The sequence below is a fragment of the Pimephales promelas genome, chromosome 16 (genome assembly GCF_988280905.1).
Source record: "Pimephales promelas chromosome 16, fPimPro1.hap1.1, whole genome shotgun sequence".
Classification (NCBI taxonomy): domain Eukaryota; kingdom Metazoa; phylum Chordata; class Actinopteri; order Cypriniformes; family Leuciscidae; genus Pimephales; species Pimephales promelas.
Genome location: NC_142784.1, coordinates 9,926,378 through 9,945,362, shown reverse-complemented (window position 1 = coordinate 9,945,362; position 18,985 = coordinate 9,926,378). Strand labels below are relative to the sequence as shown.

Here is an 18,985-nt window from a genome sequence, read left to right as displayed (position 1 = left end):
GTTGCTAGGGGTTTGCCAAAAGTCCCCACCCCCAAACTCTCCACAATAATCAGGTCTCCGACTCAGTTCCCTCATTCAATTTAATTCAATGTACACTTTTCCTCAATAGATTTGATTCAATCCTCAAATGAAAGTTTTCTCTCTTTCACAACATGAAGTTCAGATCTCCGAACAATTAGATTCTTGTTCACATCAGATTTAAATGTCTTTAAAACCAAACCTGCACAAGTTTTTGTGAAATTCAGCTGGCCAAAAATTCTCTGAAGCTCCGATTTGTCAACCTTCCATAATGAGGAACACAGTACATGTGTCGGCTCTCGGGAACCTCCCAATGGCCATATGCTGGGATTCAGTACGAGGTGTTGTACCCTTCAAGTTAAAGTTTGTTATTGAAATCCAACTCACGGTTTCACACGACCGTCCCTCATGTACCACTCCTAAAGACGAAGCATTTTAATCGTCCCACTAATCTATTCCAAAGGCCTATCCAATCCCAGTAGAGATTAATTACTTCATCATTTGTTCTGTGCTGGATAAATGTGCACAGTGACCTCTATTATCACTCCACCTGCTCGGCATCTTCTGTCAATTCATCTCTCAGATAATGATGATCCTTGGAGTGACGACAGGATTTCAACCTCTGATGTGCCATGCAATTACTTCTTTAAGAGATCAGACTTCAAATTTTACCTGGTTTATGAGTTAATGTGTCAGTAAATTGGACAATGCCACCAAAATAAAAAGTGTGTTTGTCATCTGTGAGCCACATACATTGGTCAAAATGGTTTGGAAATATTTGTTATATACAAATGTCATGTTTTCACTCAAAAAAAAAATATATATATATACTGTATATTTTTGCTGCTTGTTGAAATTACTTAATTAAAATGAGCTTAAGCAACACAATTGCTATACATTTTGTCCAAACTTAGTTTGATTGTGTTCAGTCTACTTAAAAATGTCAAATTTAGGTTTACTTAATCCATTTGTGTTGATTACATGAGTGATTTGTGTTGCGTTAACTGAAACTGGGCTGTGCTTGTTAGTTCCCAGCATGCTTTGCATATGGCTGAATTAAGAGAGAATAAATGTCCAAATTAAGTGTTATTTTATGTGTTTTTGAGAAAATTAGTAAAAGGGAAGAATTTATAGTGTGTATTTGTGTTTAATGTTCCATTACATTGCAATTATTAGTACCATTTAAATTACAGTGGGTTACCAGAGAAGAGTGGAGCATTTGGTTAGGATGAAAACTGATTCAGCTAACACAGTCTCATCCCAAATCGTCATATAACTGACGTTTTGGGACGTAATTTGACCATACGTCAATATCCGCCTTTTTAGGGCCCCCTTAAACGTCGGTAGATGGCGATCCCGGGCCGTCATACAACTGACGCTTTACCTTTAACGTCAGTTAGGTGACGGGTTAGGTTTAGGGTTAAGTTTAGGTATGGGGTAGAGTTAGGATCCCATAACCTCATCTACCGACGTTTAAGGGGGCCCTAAAAAGGCGAATATTGACGTATGGTCAAAAGACGTCCCAAAACGTCAGTTATATGACGATTTGGGATGAGACCGGGTTGATTCAGCAATACTCCCAGCAAATGCTTTGGTTGTTGAAGCATGTAAATCTTATAAATTAAGATGCTAACAAGTGCTATTGATCGCTCGTAAATCATAACAGGGAGCCTTTTTAAATCCACCGACAATATTACATTAAACTGTGCCCAAACAGTACATAAGTTGAATCAACCTCAATACATTACAGTTTTTATTATTCGCTTTGGTACTATTTTCACAAGTAAGGTGTACATTTTCAAAACTCTTAGTGCTAATATCACAACAGATCATCAAAAGTGCACCTTTTTCAAACATTTCATCATGTTTTCAACTGTGTTAGTACAATTCACACAATCACAAAGTATCCTTTTCACAACACAAAAAAAGTGTTTCATCTACATTATTGTTTCATTCACAGTAACTGCCTTTCATAAAGCTCTTACTATCAAACTTTTGATTTGCATCTCTTTTTGTTCAGTTTAATACTTTTGTCTATTATTTAATCCAACAGATCTTAATGGTTAATCAATTAATCATTTGGTAAACCTATAGATTTTCATTTCAGCAATATACAGTATATGGATTTTGAGAACTACAGAAATAAAATGTGTGTTTGTATGAATATTTAAATTACATGTAACCAGTAACCACACATGATGAATACTCGTTATAGCAAATTTTTTTCACATAGTGGTGACCAGTCTGACCACAATTGGCCACTATGTACTGTAATTTGTGCACTAAATGTTATGTTTTGTTCTTCTTTAGTTACATTTCCAAATGTTCTCATTACATACAGTTTTTTTTATTCGCTTTGGTACTATTTTCACAAGTAAGGTGTACATTTTCAAAACTCTTAGTACAAAAATCCAAACTGATCACACTTGTAACGCAGCTGGTCATTCTTTCAAAACCTGATGTAATGCTTTCAGTCAGTTGCACATGTTTTCAGTCCACATAATAATTATTTCAAACACAAGGTTATTGTAATTTGTAATGAGAACATTTGATTTAATCACTGAAACACAACAATATGATCTTCTTTCAGTTTAGTACTTTTAACAATCAGTTCATCCAACAGCAAACAATGCAAGATACATGTTTCAAATCGGCCTTAGAAGTGCTGAAATGAATATGCTACAGTACTATAAAAGACAGATTGCACAGTTTTACTATAACATTAGGCAATACACTTACAGTACCCAACATTTACATAATCTATAATTTCCAAATATCCATCATATATGTAGGCCTAATCAAATGAAGGATCAATGAGGACATCCTTTACAATCATTTAGGCAAATTATAGTTTTTATTTTTCAGATATAATTGTAATATAGGTATACTTTCTATAATGAAATGTAACTAAAGAAGAACAAAACATAACATTTAGTGCACACATTACAGTACATAGTGGCCAATTGTGGTCAGACTGTGAAAAAATTGTGAAAAAAAAAATAGCTATAACGAGTATTCATCATGTGTGGTTACTGGTTACATGTAATTTAAATATTCATACAAACACACATTTTATTTCTGTAGTTCTCAAAATCCATATACTGTATATTGCTGAAATGAAAATCTATAGGTTTACCAAATGATTAATTGATTAACCATTAAGATCTGTTGGATTAAATAATAGACAAAAGTATTAAACTGAACAAAAAGAGATGCAAATCAAAAGTTTGATAGTAAGAGCTTTATGAAAGGCAGTTACTGTGAATGAAACAATAATGTAGATGAAACACTTATTTTGTGTTGTGAAAAGGATACTTTGTGATTGTGTGAATTGTACTAACACAGTTGAAAACATGATGAAATGTTTGAAAAAAGTGCACTTTTGATGATCTGTTGTGATATTAGCACTAAGAGTTTTGAAAATGTACATCTTACTTGTGAAAATAGTACCAAAGCGAATAAAAAAAACTGTAATTGCTATACATTTTGTCCAAACTTAGTTTGATTGTGTTCAGTCTACTTAAAAATGTCAAATTTAGGTTTACTTAATCCATTTGTGTTGGATTACATGAGTGATTTGTGTTGCGTTAACTGAAACTGGGCTGTGCTTGTTAGTTCCCAGCATGCTTTGCATATGGCTGAATTAAGAGAGAATAAATGTCCAAATTAAGTGTTATTTTATGTGTTTTTGAGAAAATTAGTAAAAGGGAAGAATTTATAGTGTGTATTTGTGTTTAATGTTCCATTACATTGCAATTATTAGTACCATTTAAATTACAGTGGGTTACCAGAGAAGAGTGGAGCATTTGGTTAGGATGAAAACTGACAGTGGTGAATCTCAGTACTTAAGTAAAAGTACAAATAACCAGATGAATTTTTACTTTAGTAAAAGTAGAAGTAACACAATGACAACCATACTTAAGTAAAAAGTAAAAAGTACCTGCAAGTTGTACCTACGACTAGGTAAAAGTACCTACACCGCCGTCGGTGTATGAATGAGTGTGTGAGGCAAATGTAAAAGCGCTTTGGTGGCCATTAGGTCTATGAAAGCGCTATATAAATGCAGTCCATTTACCATTTTACCTGATTTTAAATGTACTTTGAGTATTAAAAGTAAAAGTACTTGCATAACAATTTATTCTCTTAATGACTATTTTCTAATGATTAATAAACCATTTAATTCTAACTCATTCAACCTAATACTCCAACACAGTCTCATGAAGATGCGTATCTATACCACGAGTGTCATTTCTCGTGGCATTTATACGCCAAAAGTGTTTTTTTCGTGTATATGGTACGCACTAAAAAACCCTGGGTTAGGTTTAGGGGGGAGGGGGGTGGGGAGTTCGTGCGTATTATACGCAAAAAAGTGCGTATCATATGTACGCGAAAATCGCGTGCCAAATACACGCAAAAACTGTTTTTGGCGTATAAATGCCACGAGAAATGACATTCGTGCCATAGACACGAACTTTCATGAGATCGGGCTGAATACTCCTATAATGATGTTCAATAATGATGGAAAAAAAATGTTGTCACCATTTCTGAAACAAGCTTGCAATTAGGCAATATAAACCATGCTTATCCTTACTATATATTAGTAACTATGTTTGGCAGTAGACGCGATTTATTAATGGTGTAATTCTGAACCTCTTGGCTTGCCATAATCCTAACCAAACGTTTGTTTCCTATGCACGTAAAACTGATCAGAAATTGTAATGAAAATGTAACAGGAGTTGTAGAAATGTAGTGGAGTAGAAAGTATAATAATTGCTGCAAAATGTAACGAAGTAAAAGTAAAAATTAAAGCTGCAAGCAGCGATGGGCGGGCCCTCGCACCTGTAGCACGTCGGGGTCTGAGGCGGCCGCGTTGCATTTTCTGCAGCTCAGCCAGTGCGGCTGTGTATTTACTACGCTGCTTCGTTAAAGGTCACTTCCTGTTGCCAGCAGGTGGCACTATGACTGTGGGTGAATGTCGGAATGTAGATTTGTTCAGGGCGGGACTCTTGTCAAAGGTGTAAAATTTCATGCATATCTGGGCTTTTACAGTCAAGTTACTACAACTTCCTGTTTCAAGGCGAATCATCGACGCCACGGACACGCCCATCGACGAAAACCCGCAGATAGCACAACTTTACATCGTCAATGCCTTTAGAAAGCACAGCAGAAATGTGAAGTCGATCCGACTAAAGCCCTAGGAGGAGTTAGTTAAAGTACGTAATGAGTAAATCATCAAAAAATGGCGGTAAAATTCGAAATGGCCGACTTCCTGTTGAGTTTAAGGCATCGCTCCAGGAGACTTTTCTGTGCGTCTGGTCATGGTAGATGTACCACAGAAATTTCTTACATGTCGGTCAAACATGCGGCGGGGGCTGCTTTGTTAAAGGCCACTTCCTGTTGCCAGCAGGTGGCGCTATGACTGTGGGTGAATGTCGGCATGTAGATTTGTTCAGGGTGGGACTCTTGTCAAATATGTAAAATTTCGTGCAGATCTGGGCATTTACAGCCAAGTTACTACAACTTCCTGTTTCATGGCGAATCATCAACGCTTCGGACACGCCCATCGACGAAAATGCGCAGATAGCACAACTTTACATCGTCAATGCCTTTAGAAGGCAAAGCAGAAATGTGAAGTCGGTCCGACTAAATCCCTAGGAGGAGTTCGTTAAAGTACGGAGTGTGTAAATCGTCCAAAAATGGCCTCCAAATTCAAAATGGTGGACTTCCTGTCAAGTTTAGGGCATCGCTCCAAGAGGCTGTTTTGTGCGTCTGGTCATAGTAGATGTACCACAGAAGTTTCGTACATGTCGGTCAAACAAGCGGCGGGGGCTGCTTCGTTTAAGGTCACTTCCTGTTGCCACTAGATGGCGCTATGACTGTGGGTGAATGTCGGCATGTAGATTTGTTCAGGGTGGGACTCTTGTCAAATGTGTAAAATTTCGTGCAGATCTGGGCATTTACAGCCAAGTTACAACAACTTCCTGTTTCATGGCGAATCATTGACGCCACGGACACGCCCATCGACGAAAACACGCAGATAGCACAACTTTACATCGTCAATGCCTTTAGAAGGCACAGCAGAAATTTGAAGTTGATCCGACTAATTCCCTAGGAGGAGTTCGTTAAAGTACGGAGTGTGTAAATCGTCCCAAATCGGTCGCCAAATTCAAAATGGCGGACTTCCTGTCGAGTTTAGGGTATGGGTTCTTGAGGCTTTTTTTGTACGTCTGGTCATGGTAGATGTACCACAGAAATTTCGTACATGTCGGTCAAACATATGGCGGGGGCTGCTACGTTAAAGGTCACTTCCTGTTGCCAGCAGGTGGCGCTATGACTGTGGGTGAATGTCGGCATGTAGATTTGTTCAGGGCGGGACTCTAGTCAAATGTGTAAAATTTCGTGCAGGTCTGGGCATTTACAGCCAAGTTATTACAACTTCCTGTTTCATGGCGAATCTTCGACGCCACGGACACGCCCATCGACGAAAACGCGCAGATAGCACAACTTTACATCGTCAATGCCTTTAGAAGGCACAGCAGAAATTTTAAGTCCATCCGACTAAATCCCTAGGAGGAGTTCGTTAAAGTACGGAGTCTGTAAATCGTCCAAAAATGGCCGCCAAATTCAAAATGGCGGACATCCTGTCGAGTTTAGGGTATGGGTTTTTGAGGCTTTTTTGTGCGTCTTGATATGATACACGTCCCCACCAAATTTCGTGCATGTAGGTTGAACGTGGACGAGGGGCTAATTTTTTCCAATTTTCTAGGTGGCGCTATCGTGCCATTTTGCCCCGCCCATACGCGAAAACCACAAAATACGAAATTTTTCACCAGTCCTGACATGCGTGCCAAATTTGGTGAGTTTTTGAGCATGTTGCGGCCCCGAAAATGGCACTTACTTTGCAGAAAAAAGAAAAAAAAAAATAATCCTAACAGTTTCAATAGGGTCCTCGCACTGTTAGTGCTCGGGCCCTAATTATGCACTATTTATTCTACTTAAGTAAAGTAAAGATACGTGAAAAATGTACTTAAGTAAAGTAACAAAGTATTTGTACTTCGTTACATTCCACTGAAAACTGATTCAGCAATACTCCTAGCATAATGCTTTGGTTGTTGAAGCATGTAAATCTTATAAATTAAGATGCTAACAAGTGCTATTGATCGCTCGTAAATCATATCAGGGAGCCTTTTTAAATTCACCGACAATATTAAATGAAACTGTGCCCAAAACAGTAAATAAGTTGAATCAACCTCAATACATTAAGTTGACCCAACGAAAGTACTTTAAATTGGAATAACTGAATTGCATAATGCGGAAATAAAGCAAGTTAATTATGTGAAAATTCTTTACATGATTTTTTTTTATTTATTCAAAGAGTTGTTTTTCTACTTTTTTGTTGACACTCGCTGCTATATAATACAAGAATGTGAGTTTTGTCCCGCTGAATGCTATTGTGTCTCACACACTGAGCTTTTTAGATACAGAATCAGACAGGTAAAAAATGGCTGGGAAAAGTCAAAACTGTTGTACACAATAAGAGAACACATCTACTAAAATAAATGTAGAAGGGTTTTTACAGTAAAGCTGTAGTTTGTGAAGAGTTTGACACGTTTCACAGAGAATCAACTCATCAGTTTTGATCAACATTTAGTTATTGTGAAGGCCTCCTTTTACAGTACAGTACTTACAGTATACTTACCTAGAAAGTACTGGCTAATATAAGGTAAGTACATGGAACAGGGGTAGGTTTAGGGTTAGTACTAGTTATTACCCAATAATTGTAGTTACTAAAATAAGTACATTGTATTTACATGGGTAACTGGACTGTAAAAGGAAGTGTTGATCGTGCCAAAACACTGTGGTACTGTGGTATAACTTCCATATATATATTCTCAATAAAAGTTTCATTACTGTAATCTCCTTGCACATTTTACTTCAGAGTAATTATTATTTAGTGTTATTTCTAATTTTCACAGACTCGCCTCTGTAATACAGTATTTTTACTATACATTTTTCTTTTGATTTTGTGGTGAATATTTAGACATGTTCTTGAAAGGATTTGTGAGATTTATACACATAAAATGCAAGATGTAAACAATACAAATATGTGCTGGAATGCTAAGAAAATGAGTCTATAATTTGTAAATTTATAGATATAGCTCTGTTAGACCAATATTAGCAACATGAGCTGTTTTACAGGAACACTTTTGGTTAATATTTAAATGATTCTTCACCTTCATTAACCCCACAGACTTTAAAAGGTCAAACTGTGTCCAAATAAATGCCTCAAAATGCCAAATGCCTTACTTTCACAGGAATGTTGAGATAATGCACCATGATAATTTTGTTATGTACTTAATTAGCTGATTATTTAAAAAGCACAGAATCTGGTTGCCTGTAGCAGTGGTCAATTACACAGTTATGCAAATTTATGCAAAACTTGACCAATCAGAATCAAGAATTCCAGAGAGCCATCAAAATTAAATGGATATATGAATATGGAAAAGTCCACGCAGTCCACAGAATAGCAAACTCGAAAAAAATAGATAGTCCCGCCTCAAGCTCGCGGCATTGGTCAACATGTTCAAACAAACAGGGGTGCGTTTCCAGAAAGCATCGTTAGCCAACTATGGTCGCAATTCTGTCGTTATCAGCAACCAGTCGGTGTTTCACGAAACAATCGTTCCAACGAACATTCGCAAAAAGCATCGCAAAGTTGTGTGGTTTGAACGACAGCTCTCGACATGTGGTTAGAGGCATCGTTTCTATATTGCATGACATTTGGAGGTAATAAATCCTTATCTTGAGCAAAATAAGCAAGATTTGAAGTACCGTGTTTGAAGACTGCGCATGCGCGAACGTGCTCTACTATGTAAGAACGAGCCAAATATTGAGTCTGGTAATAAAGCAAAACAACTGAGAACAATTAGAAATAGTCCTCAGATGACATGTCTGTAATTTATATAAAACAAATCTAGTGTTAATTGGATCTCAAACAGTTTCATTAAAAGTAGTTATACTCACCACGTGCGAAACCAACGTGGTGGAACGATACTTTGCGACAGTGGGTTTTGCGAAACAGTCGTGACTAGCTAGTTGATTTCTTTAAAGATGCATCGTACTACGGTTAAACCTCGCAATGTTTTGATAGCACCACAGAAACAATGTGTTTATTGTTTAGGGAATCAATATGGGTGGCTTCCTTATAAGTCCGTCTTAGCATATTTAGAATATACGATAAAATAAATTACTTGACACTTGAAGCTTCCTACACTCTAAAAAAAGTTGGGTTGTTTCAACCCAAATTTGGGTCGAACATGGACAAACCCAAATCATACCTGTCAAGACTCCCATTTTTAGCCCTATCTCTCAGACCCCTCCTGGTTTGTCATTTCTCCCGGGAAACTCCGGCCCAAACTCCTTTATGAATAATTGGACCAATATGTTTGTCTAATGTTGACCAGTTGCCAGATCTGTATCTGGATTCTTGTATTATATTCACACAATCCACACAACATATACAATTTCAACCTACATCTCAACCTACCTATACCCCAGTCGCGCAGTCGCATAAAGCTTAAGCCGAAAGTGAGCAACCCCCCGTCGCACCGAACGGTTCCCGCACAAATCTCCCAAGAAAACCAAATGCAAATGTTGACAGCTATGACCCAAATGTTGGGTCAAAAATGTAATTAAAAAAGATACTGTTGAAAGTGAAAGTTGAAGTTCACTGTAAAATTAAATATGCTTTATCTAATATACTTGTGGCAACAGATTACAAGCAATATTATTAATTAAATTTAACAAATTAGAATTGAGTAATAATTAATCAAGTTATTCCTTAAAAGTTAACAATTTAAAATGAGTAAAGTTTACACCAAAAAATGAAACAAAAATATCTCACTAAGGCCGTGTGTCCACCAAAGCGTTTTTCCACGCGCCTGGCGTATGTTTTTAATTGTTTTCAATGGGAGCGCCGCGTTTTTTGAACGCCATGAGCGTACCGAGGCCCTGAGCGTTTTTTTTTTTCACGCGGAAGCGCCGAGCGCCCGGCGTTTTTACTGGTCGCTGGGGGTTGAAAAATGTTTAACTTTGGATAAAACGCAGCACTCATCACTGTCACTTTTTAGGGATGTCCCGATCCGATACTCAGGATCGGTATCGGCTCCGATCCAGCCATTTTTGCGGGATCGGGTATCGATCAGACGAGGCCGATCCAAATCCGATATTGTGTGTATACTATTATGTTATTGTTAAGCCCCACAGAAGGCACAAAAACATTCTAAAGTACCATAACGTTTTCGTGCACTCTATTATAAGTGTTCTGAAGCCATTATGTCAGAGAGAAATTAATATTTAAGTCATTAAATTCAAGATCACGTAAACTTTTCCCTCTCTGCGGCTCTCAGTCATTCTCCATTCAGCACTCAAACAGCGCGTCGCGTTCGGTTACAGTAATGAAACTATCTTCAAGATGATTCAATGTTAATACTATTATAGTTTATCTGTAGATAAAGGTCTATGTTTTCTAATAAAACAACATTATCTTGCTGGACTTTATTCCTGTAACTATCGTGTTACCTACCAGGTGTCGGACGCTGTCAGTTAGATCACCTCACCAGAGTCAGAGCACTATTGTTCTTCACGCGCATAGTAACTGAAATATAAAACTGTTTAAAGAAAAGGCTCAATAAACTATTGTATAGATAGATACTGTTTAATACACTGTCCATCAATATGTATTTCCTTTGTGCTTTGAACTTTTCAAAGCGGACTCGACGCGCAGCGTGCATACCATAGGGTGCATACTCGGCTGCGTGCTGTTACTTCACGTGGTTTCAAGCGCATCATTCTGCGCTCGGAATGCGCATAAGCGCTTTGTGCCGCACTGTGTTGGAGTCATTCATATCATAATGCAGTGACGTAATTAAAGCTTATTAACACTAATAATTATTAATGTTGCTGCCTCATTAAATAGCTGTGCTATACATTTAATGTCTCAATTTTTTAGTATATAAAAAATATATAAAATAATTACTTGGCTATATAATAATTATCTTTTTCATTTTTGTTATATTGTTTTTCATTAATGTATTTTACAACAACACAAAGAGCAATATGTATTATTCACTAATCTAGTTTATAACAGCATTTGTTGTCATAGATTATGATCATATATTTTGGGGATTTGTTGTTTATCTTTATAATGAAGCTGTCTGTATTAAGTAGATTGTGTTTAACACACACAAGAGTGATAATCAGTTTAACACACAGTTATAGAAATTCTACTTGCTTTAAAAAAAACTGTACTGGTATTTAAAATGTAGAATACTGCTGTTTAAATTGTTTTAACTTTAAACCTGTTGGTAGCTAGCTAGCTTTAAGTACTGAAGTACCTGCATTTTCTTATATATATATATATATATATATATATAGTGTTTGAATAAAGGGTGGGTTGTGAACTATATACTGGAGGTATATTTTAAGGGGCTAATTGAGAAAATTGCTATATTTTTTATTAGTTTAAAAATAAAATAAAAATATCGGATTAATATCGGTATCGGCAAAAGCCAAAACTGTGGCATCGGTATCGGTATCGGAAGTGAAAAAGTGGTATCGGGACATCCCTACTTTTTACCCAGGCGTCCAATCACAGTGGAGGAGGGGCGGGACTAATACCACACCGACCAACTGTCACAACATTCAAACTGCTGCATAAATTCTGTATCATAGCAACGAAACGTCTCAAGGGGGAAAACGCTGCTCTGCCAAAACGCTCTCAAGCGGCCAAAGCACGGCATCTTCAGCAGAGCGTCTTGCGTTTTCAGCTGGCTAAAAACGCTTTGGTAGACACACGGCCTTACAGACAGACGTCAAAGATTAATTAAGAACTCTTTATTTTATATTGCCAACATTGAAGACTCCTGATGTTAACAAGCAGAATCACCCAAGAAAATTGTAATTTTAAAACAAACCTAAAACAAACACTGATCACCATAATGGTGACTTCAATTTATGTTTTTTTTTGGTTATTGCTGTAAGTTTTACTCATTTTAAGTGGTTAATTTAAGGAATTAATTTGATTAATTATTACTCAATTCTAATTTGTTATATTTAATTACTAATATTGCTTGTAGTCTGTTGCCATACACAGTAGCACATTCATTTTTACAGTGTTCGGTTAAAAATTTAAATGACATTTTTAACCCAACATTTGGGTTTGTCCATATTTGACCCGAATTTGGGTTAAAACAACCCAGCATCGTTTAGACTGATGAATTTGTTGGACGACTTCTGCTTTTTCTTCAAATCCCACATCTAAAGAAGAGCTCAAATTCATTTTTTTACCAAGTAGATTTGTCACTGGAATGCAATAAATCTCAGTTTGAGTCCGACACATGAATCTTCATCGTGGAAGTCAGGGTCAAAGTCTCTGGTGGGTTTAATGCTCTTGCTCATATCTTGATAGGTCAGTCCAATTATTTAATTGGATAGTACTGAGCACTGTCATTTCATTGGTGCCCTTCTTCTGACCTCATCCCAAGAGTCAATAATGAACCGTTAGCAACAAATCCTGCAAAGACCTTCTGAATGGTGGGAGCCAGACAACACTTATTCCGACTTCATTCGTTTTGCTCCAAATAGACAGTTTTTTTGTGGCGGTTCCCTTCTTTGAAACCGTGGTCTTTAGAATAGAGATTATTTCTGTCAATAAACCAAGAGGCCTCAAACGCAGGTTCCTGTTGTTGTGCGAAGAGAGATACTGTTTGGCTGAATAAAACAGCCCATTGCTTTACTTTTATGGGCTACATTTTGAAGGGTTCGATTATGACTGAAATATGAATCCGATGTTGGGCAAAGTTTATAATTGATGAATTGGCTTTCTTGTATTTTGGAATTTGAATCAAGTTGGACAACATGTTGAATTTTCTGAACAAAATCTCATTAGTCCAGGAAATAATTATAGCTCTTTATTCCCTGATATGTAAAAAAAAATAAAAAATTTTCAATAGATAATACAGTTCATTTTTCCATTACTCTACATTTAATTTAATACTGTTGAACTGTTGACACAACCATCAAAGCAGACTTTAACTTGGCCATGCAGCATTACAAACAGTCCACATTATTTTCATATTGTTATAAAAATACATATATTATTAGCAAAATTTGAAATGACACATAAAATATTGAAATCAAATAACCTATTATTTATGTTTTTCAACTAAACTAAATTACAGCAAAACCATTATATTAAATACCTTTCAGAATATATAAACCCAAGGTCAAGGTCAAAGTTATGATCAAACATTATTGCAGTAATTATTCCAAAATGTTCATAAATTATCTGGTGTTTTTTTCTGTTTTAGATGTTCGACTACTGTTTTTTTTTTTTTTAAATGATACTTGTTTGTGAATGTTTAGAGATTGTTCAAAAACGTCCCAGTTTGCAAAATGATAGGCAGAAATGGGATGTTCCCTTAACGGTCATATAACCAAACGCTTACAATGACTTCAGTCATATTCATGTTTTTCACTTATGATCCGAATTATTATAGATCCTTTAAGAGGATGTAGAAACACTTGAGTCATTATTACCTTTTACCATAAATTATTCATTATTCATGTTAATTGGGAGGTATGAAAAAATAGTGAACAAGGCCTACCACATTCAACTGAGGGCTATTACTTACCAATTTGTTAATCAGAGTTTCTTGTTAGTTACTAGAATGTTAACAGCGCGTTATTAATGTGTAGTTATTCATTCATGAAGAAACAGTATTATAATCCATCACTCTAAAAAATGCTGGATTGTTTCAACCCAAATTTGGGTCAAATGTGGACAAACCCAAATGTTAATAATCCAATTAAAAAAAATTACAGTTGAAAGTGAAAGTTGAAGTTAGGTTAAAGTAGTTCACTTTAAAAAAAAAACTTTTGCTGATAATTTACTCACCCCCATGTCATCCAATGTCATTCTTTCTTCAGTCGAAAATAAATTAAGGTTTTTGATGAAAACATTCCAGGATTTTTCTCCATATAATGGACTTCATTGGGAACCAAACAGTTCAAGGTCCAAAAGACACTTTCAGTGCAAACTATTCAAAGGGCTTTAAACGATTCCAGACGATGAATAAGGCTCTTATCAAGCGAAACGATCGCTCATTTAAAAAAAAAAGTTTAAGTTTTATAAGCTCAAATGGTCGCCTTGCTCTGTTCTGTTTTGTTCGTGACTCTCCTGTTCGAACTCGTTCATCAAAATGAACAAATCTTTTCCCGAATAAACTCGTTAATTTCGTTCGTTGAATGAACCAAATGACACAAAAAAAAGATTTGTTCATTTGATAAATGAGTTCGAACAGGAGAGTTACGAACAGAACAGAGCAAGGCGACCATTTGAGCTTATAAAACTTAAACTTTGTTATTATTTTTTTTAAATGAGCGATCAGATGATTCTTGATAAGAAATGATAAGACCCTTATTCATCGTCTGAAATCGTTTAAAGCCCTTTGAACAGTTTGCACTGAAAGTGTCTGGACCTTGAACCGTTTGGTTCCCAATGAAGTCCATTATATGGAGAAAAATCCTGGAATGTTTTCATCAAAAACCTTAATTTCTTTTCGACTGAAGAAAGAATGACATGGATATCTTGGATGACATGGGGGTGAGTAAATTATCAGCAAAAGTTTTTTTTTGAACGTGAACTACTCCTTTAATATTTGAAATTTGGGCTTGTCCATATTTTAACCCAAATTTGGGTTCAACCAACCAAGCATTGTTTAGAGTATGTTCTCCATGTTTGTCCATTCACTTTTTATTTTAATTCCTTTCTGTGAAAAGCACTTTGAATTATCATAGTGTATGAAATGTTATCATTCTAAACAATGCTGGGTTGTTTTAACCCAAATTTGGGTCAAATATGGACAATCCCAAATATTTTTAACCCAACTTAATTTTTTACTTTCAACTGTACATTTTTAATTACATGTTTAACCCAACATTTGGGGTTGTCCATATTTGGCCCAAATTTGGGTTGAAACAACCCAGCATTTTTTAGAGCTATGGAACCTATTCTTTACAGCACAATAAAAAAGGATCTTTAGACAGATTAAATGTTCTTTACTCTATGCATTTTTATTTTATCTTTAAATAACTGTTCTCTACAAGGTTCTTTTGAGAATCAAAAATGGTTCTTCTGTGAAACCCACCTATTGGAGTCTTATTTTTAATGCGTTATGCGGGTGCTTCAGTCAAATGCAGGGAATGGACTTTTTTTTTTTTTTTTTTTGACAGCACGTACCCTTGTGTAACCCGCCACACATGAGAATACCAAACCCTGGATTGTCATCTGAACATATATACTGTCCGTCTGAATGAGGCTTCGGGAGCGTTTGGATCCTCAAAGGCGATACGTCATTGCGAGCCTCAGCGATTGGCTGGATCCAGCTCCTTTTCCTCCACAATTTGTGCAACCACGAGCGGTCTTCGCCTCCGGAGCAGAGACATCCCTACAGTAGAGGCAGGTAAACTATCGGTTTCAATGTAGATCTTCGCATGTTCGTGTGTCTGGTGAAGCTAGTTATTTCTTTTTCCTGCGTATGGGCTACTTTATGGTTTTCTTCAGACTGCATCTAATCGATGAACAGCAGCTGCTTCTGCTGGCTGATCTGAAGGAATGTCGCAAGCTGAGAAATGAATGCTGAAACAGATCTATGTCTTTTGTAATTTGTAAAAGAATAGCTTTGCGAAAAGGGAATAGCGGCATTATTTGCGCGCATACGCCGCAAAGTTATAGCGGCCAGCGCGCGCGCGCGCGCCCTGTAGGCTACGAATGAGATCGCTTTTGTTCTTAAACATATTCTGTATGCGTCAAAGGTGTGGATTTGAAAGTGTTTTAAAGGAGGATTTCCAACGTGACTAGAATTGTAACGCTAAACCCCCACATGCTCTTTTCTAACCCTGGATTCCTCATTGGATCTATTTTAGGTGGACTCGTTTCCCCCCCAAGAGACATGAATGCAATATAGCGCGCGCACTCGCAGGGGTGGACATTTCTTTTCGCTCTCATCTCGTCAATTCTTCCCTGCAGACACACACAGCCCGAACCGGACTAAATGAGTGCCCGGACCTTGGAGAGACTGGCGCTCTCCATTCCCCACTGTGCCTTAAACGGAACCGCTCGGACCAGCAATGGCACCTGCTTTGACCGGGTGGATCAGTTGTTCCAGGCGTTCTCATCCACCGTCGTGCTTTTCGTGCTCATCGCGATGATCATTGGGATAATAGCCGTGTCCATCACGACCTTCCACTTTCACAAAAGCAAGATGAAAAAGCGCAAGATCCAGAAAGCCCAGGAGGAATACGAGCGCGACAGCCGCAGTCCCAAAGCGGGCAAAGGCAAGCCGGTGGTCCGGCAGTGCATCATGGTGAGACCCCCCACGGCAGTGCGGAAAACTGACCCAAACACGGAGGATCCTGGCGTGACAGAGGACATGGGACACTCGGGACAGGCGAAGGACGAGAACTTGTTGGAATCGGTCGCTGTGTCTTGATAACGCAGTGCCAGCTTCGCGAGGACACTGTACATATCCCATGTATTCATATGATATTACCCACGGAATATACCGATTCTTTGTATAAGCATTACAGTTGATACGTTTTCATCGTATAGATCCCGGAGGAGAGAAATCTATGGACAGTCTCTCAATGGAGAAAAGACTATGCGGACTGTGGAATTTCCTATCATTGTAATTTGGAGCCGGTCCTATAATGGGATCAGACGAGAGTATTGAAAAAGATCCTTGGATAAAATGAAAAGGCGTTAATGGGTTAATCCAACAGGATTTTATTGAACGCGAATGGAATTTCTATCATAATTAGGAGTTAATTACAATGACATCAAACATAATACCCTCTAAGAATCAAGCTCCTACTGATAAAATGACATTTTGGACAAAAATATATTATTAGATGAAATCTTACCTAATTAATTTGATAAAATAAGAATCTTCTTCTTCTAAAAAAAAAAAGATCCTATTGGATGACATAAAATGAAAATGAAAAGGACTTTATTGAATGCAAATATAATCAAAATTAGGAGTTAATCCCAACTGGATCATTTGAATCAGTAAAATCTTACTGGATTAAATAAATAGTATTAATTAATTAGATAAAAAAATAAGAACCTTAAAAAAAATAAATAAATAACCTTAGTTAATCTAAAAGGATATTAATTCAGATCCAATCCAAACTGGGTTAAAAAGCAATCCTCAACAAGATTATATTTGATAAAAATGAAATTCTGTGGGAAAAGACATTGATCAGTCATTTGATTTACTCGGAACCGAATCCAAACCGGATCAAATGTGAATCCTCCATTCTTTTGCCCAAGCCACTTTTAGTTAATGTTTTCCCGAATTTTAGTACGCACATTGTCTCGTCCACTCTTCATATTGTCGTGCCACCAAGAGGAATCAATGGACGAATTATGGACCTATTGACAGTACTTCCAAAGTTTATAGTGAAGGGACGGCTCTCTTGTATAAAGTCTGTACAGACGCCAAAATAAGGACAACGGAGACAACGGTCTTGTTCGTGTAGACTTTCAACACAACTCGCAACAGTTTTTCTTTGTTTTGGGGTTTCTGAAACCCTTTTAGGCAACATTGTTGTTTCTTTTGACAAATGGACTTTCTTAATTGGGATTTTCTTTTGTCTCAGTGGCTTTTTTTCCAAGATAGAAGTGCAATTCGTGCCATTCTGGCTTGGCATGAATAGGTTTAGTGTTTTAACCCCTTTATCCCCGAGACTGTTAATGTGCAATTGCTGCTGCTAGTGGTAGTGTATAGCCTGTACTTGTTTTGTCCATGGCACTATATAATCATAGTAAAACTTATGTAACCTGAGGCATTTCAGTTTTGTGTTACAGCTCTGTATTAATGCTCTTTTGCATTTTTGCTCTAGATTAATATAGCACTAATGATTGAGTATTATATTTTCTATCATTCCTAACTAGTGTAACAATCAGTAAGAGACAATAGAACATTTTAAAAGTAATTTGTCTGTATTTCCTTGACGTTGTGTTGAAGCGGAAATGGGAGTCGTAGACCGAAATCAAGTATTGTAACAGATCGCAGTTTGAATCTTTGTTTTGTTTTCATTTTGTTCAATGCATACGATTTTGAATTACTAATAAAGTATTGTGCAAATGGGTGTCTCATTTTTTAAAATTCATTAGCATGAATCATCTTAGAATTATTAAAATTATTGCCCAAGGCATCATGACTGAAGAAGTGCCAACATTTAAACTTAATACGTTAAGGCTCTAATATGTATTAATATTCGATTTACTTTCTTTTAAATCAACAATTAAATTAAATGGAGTGATTAAAGTGTACCTTTAAAGGTTTCTAATTGAGTTTAGGAGGTCTATAGTGAAAAAAATAACTAATTTTCTTATAATAAACTTTCTATCTATCTATCTATCTATCTATCTATCTATCTATCTATCTATCTATCTATCTATCTATCTATCTATCTATCTATCTATCTATCTATCTATCTATCTATCATCCGTCCATCCATACATCCATTCATCATCTGTCCATCCATCCATCCATTGTCCATCCATCCATCCATCCATCCATCCATCCGTCCATCCATCCATCAGTCCATCCATCCGTCCATCCATCCATCCGTCCATCCATCCATCCATCTATCTATCGTCCGTCCATTCATCCATCCATCCATCCATCCATCCATCCATCCATCCATCGTCCGTCCATCCATTCATGGTCCATCCATCCATCCATCCATCCATCGTCCGTCCATTCATCCATCCATTTATCGTCCGTGCATCCATCCATCCATCCATTCACCCATCGTCCGTCCATTCATCCATCCATCGTCCGTCCGTCCGTCCATCCATCCATCCATCCAGTCTTTAAGGCCTATAATTCTTCAATTC

General features: G+C 37.0%; 2 protein-coding genes across 6 annotated transcripts in view; one reads left to right on the top strand and one right to left on the bottom strand.

The window, feature by feature from the left end:
- Positions 1-18,985, bottom strand: part of eif4h (eukaryotic translation initiation factor 4h) — a 113,385-nt gene that overhangs the window by 24,933 nt on the left and 69,467 nt on the right. The window lies entirely within an intron of this gene.
- Positions 15,369-18,227, top strand: LOC120470628 (uncharacterized protein C11orf87 homolog). Of its 2 annotated transcripts, none has more exons than XM_089120966.1 (2): positions 15,369-15,538; positions 16,006-18,227. In XM_089120966.1, exon 2 carries the CDS (start codon positions 16,134-16,136, stop codon positions 16,569-16,571), a length of 438 nt encoding a protein of 145 aa, XP_088977092.1. In that variant the 5' UTR covers positions 15,369-15,538; positions 16,006-16,133; the 3' UTR covers positions 16,572-18,227. The 2 variants fall into 2 exon arrangements, with proteins under 2 accessions (XP_088977092.1, XP_039516151.1); XM_039660217.2 differs by having other exon boundaries at positions 15,369-15,542.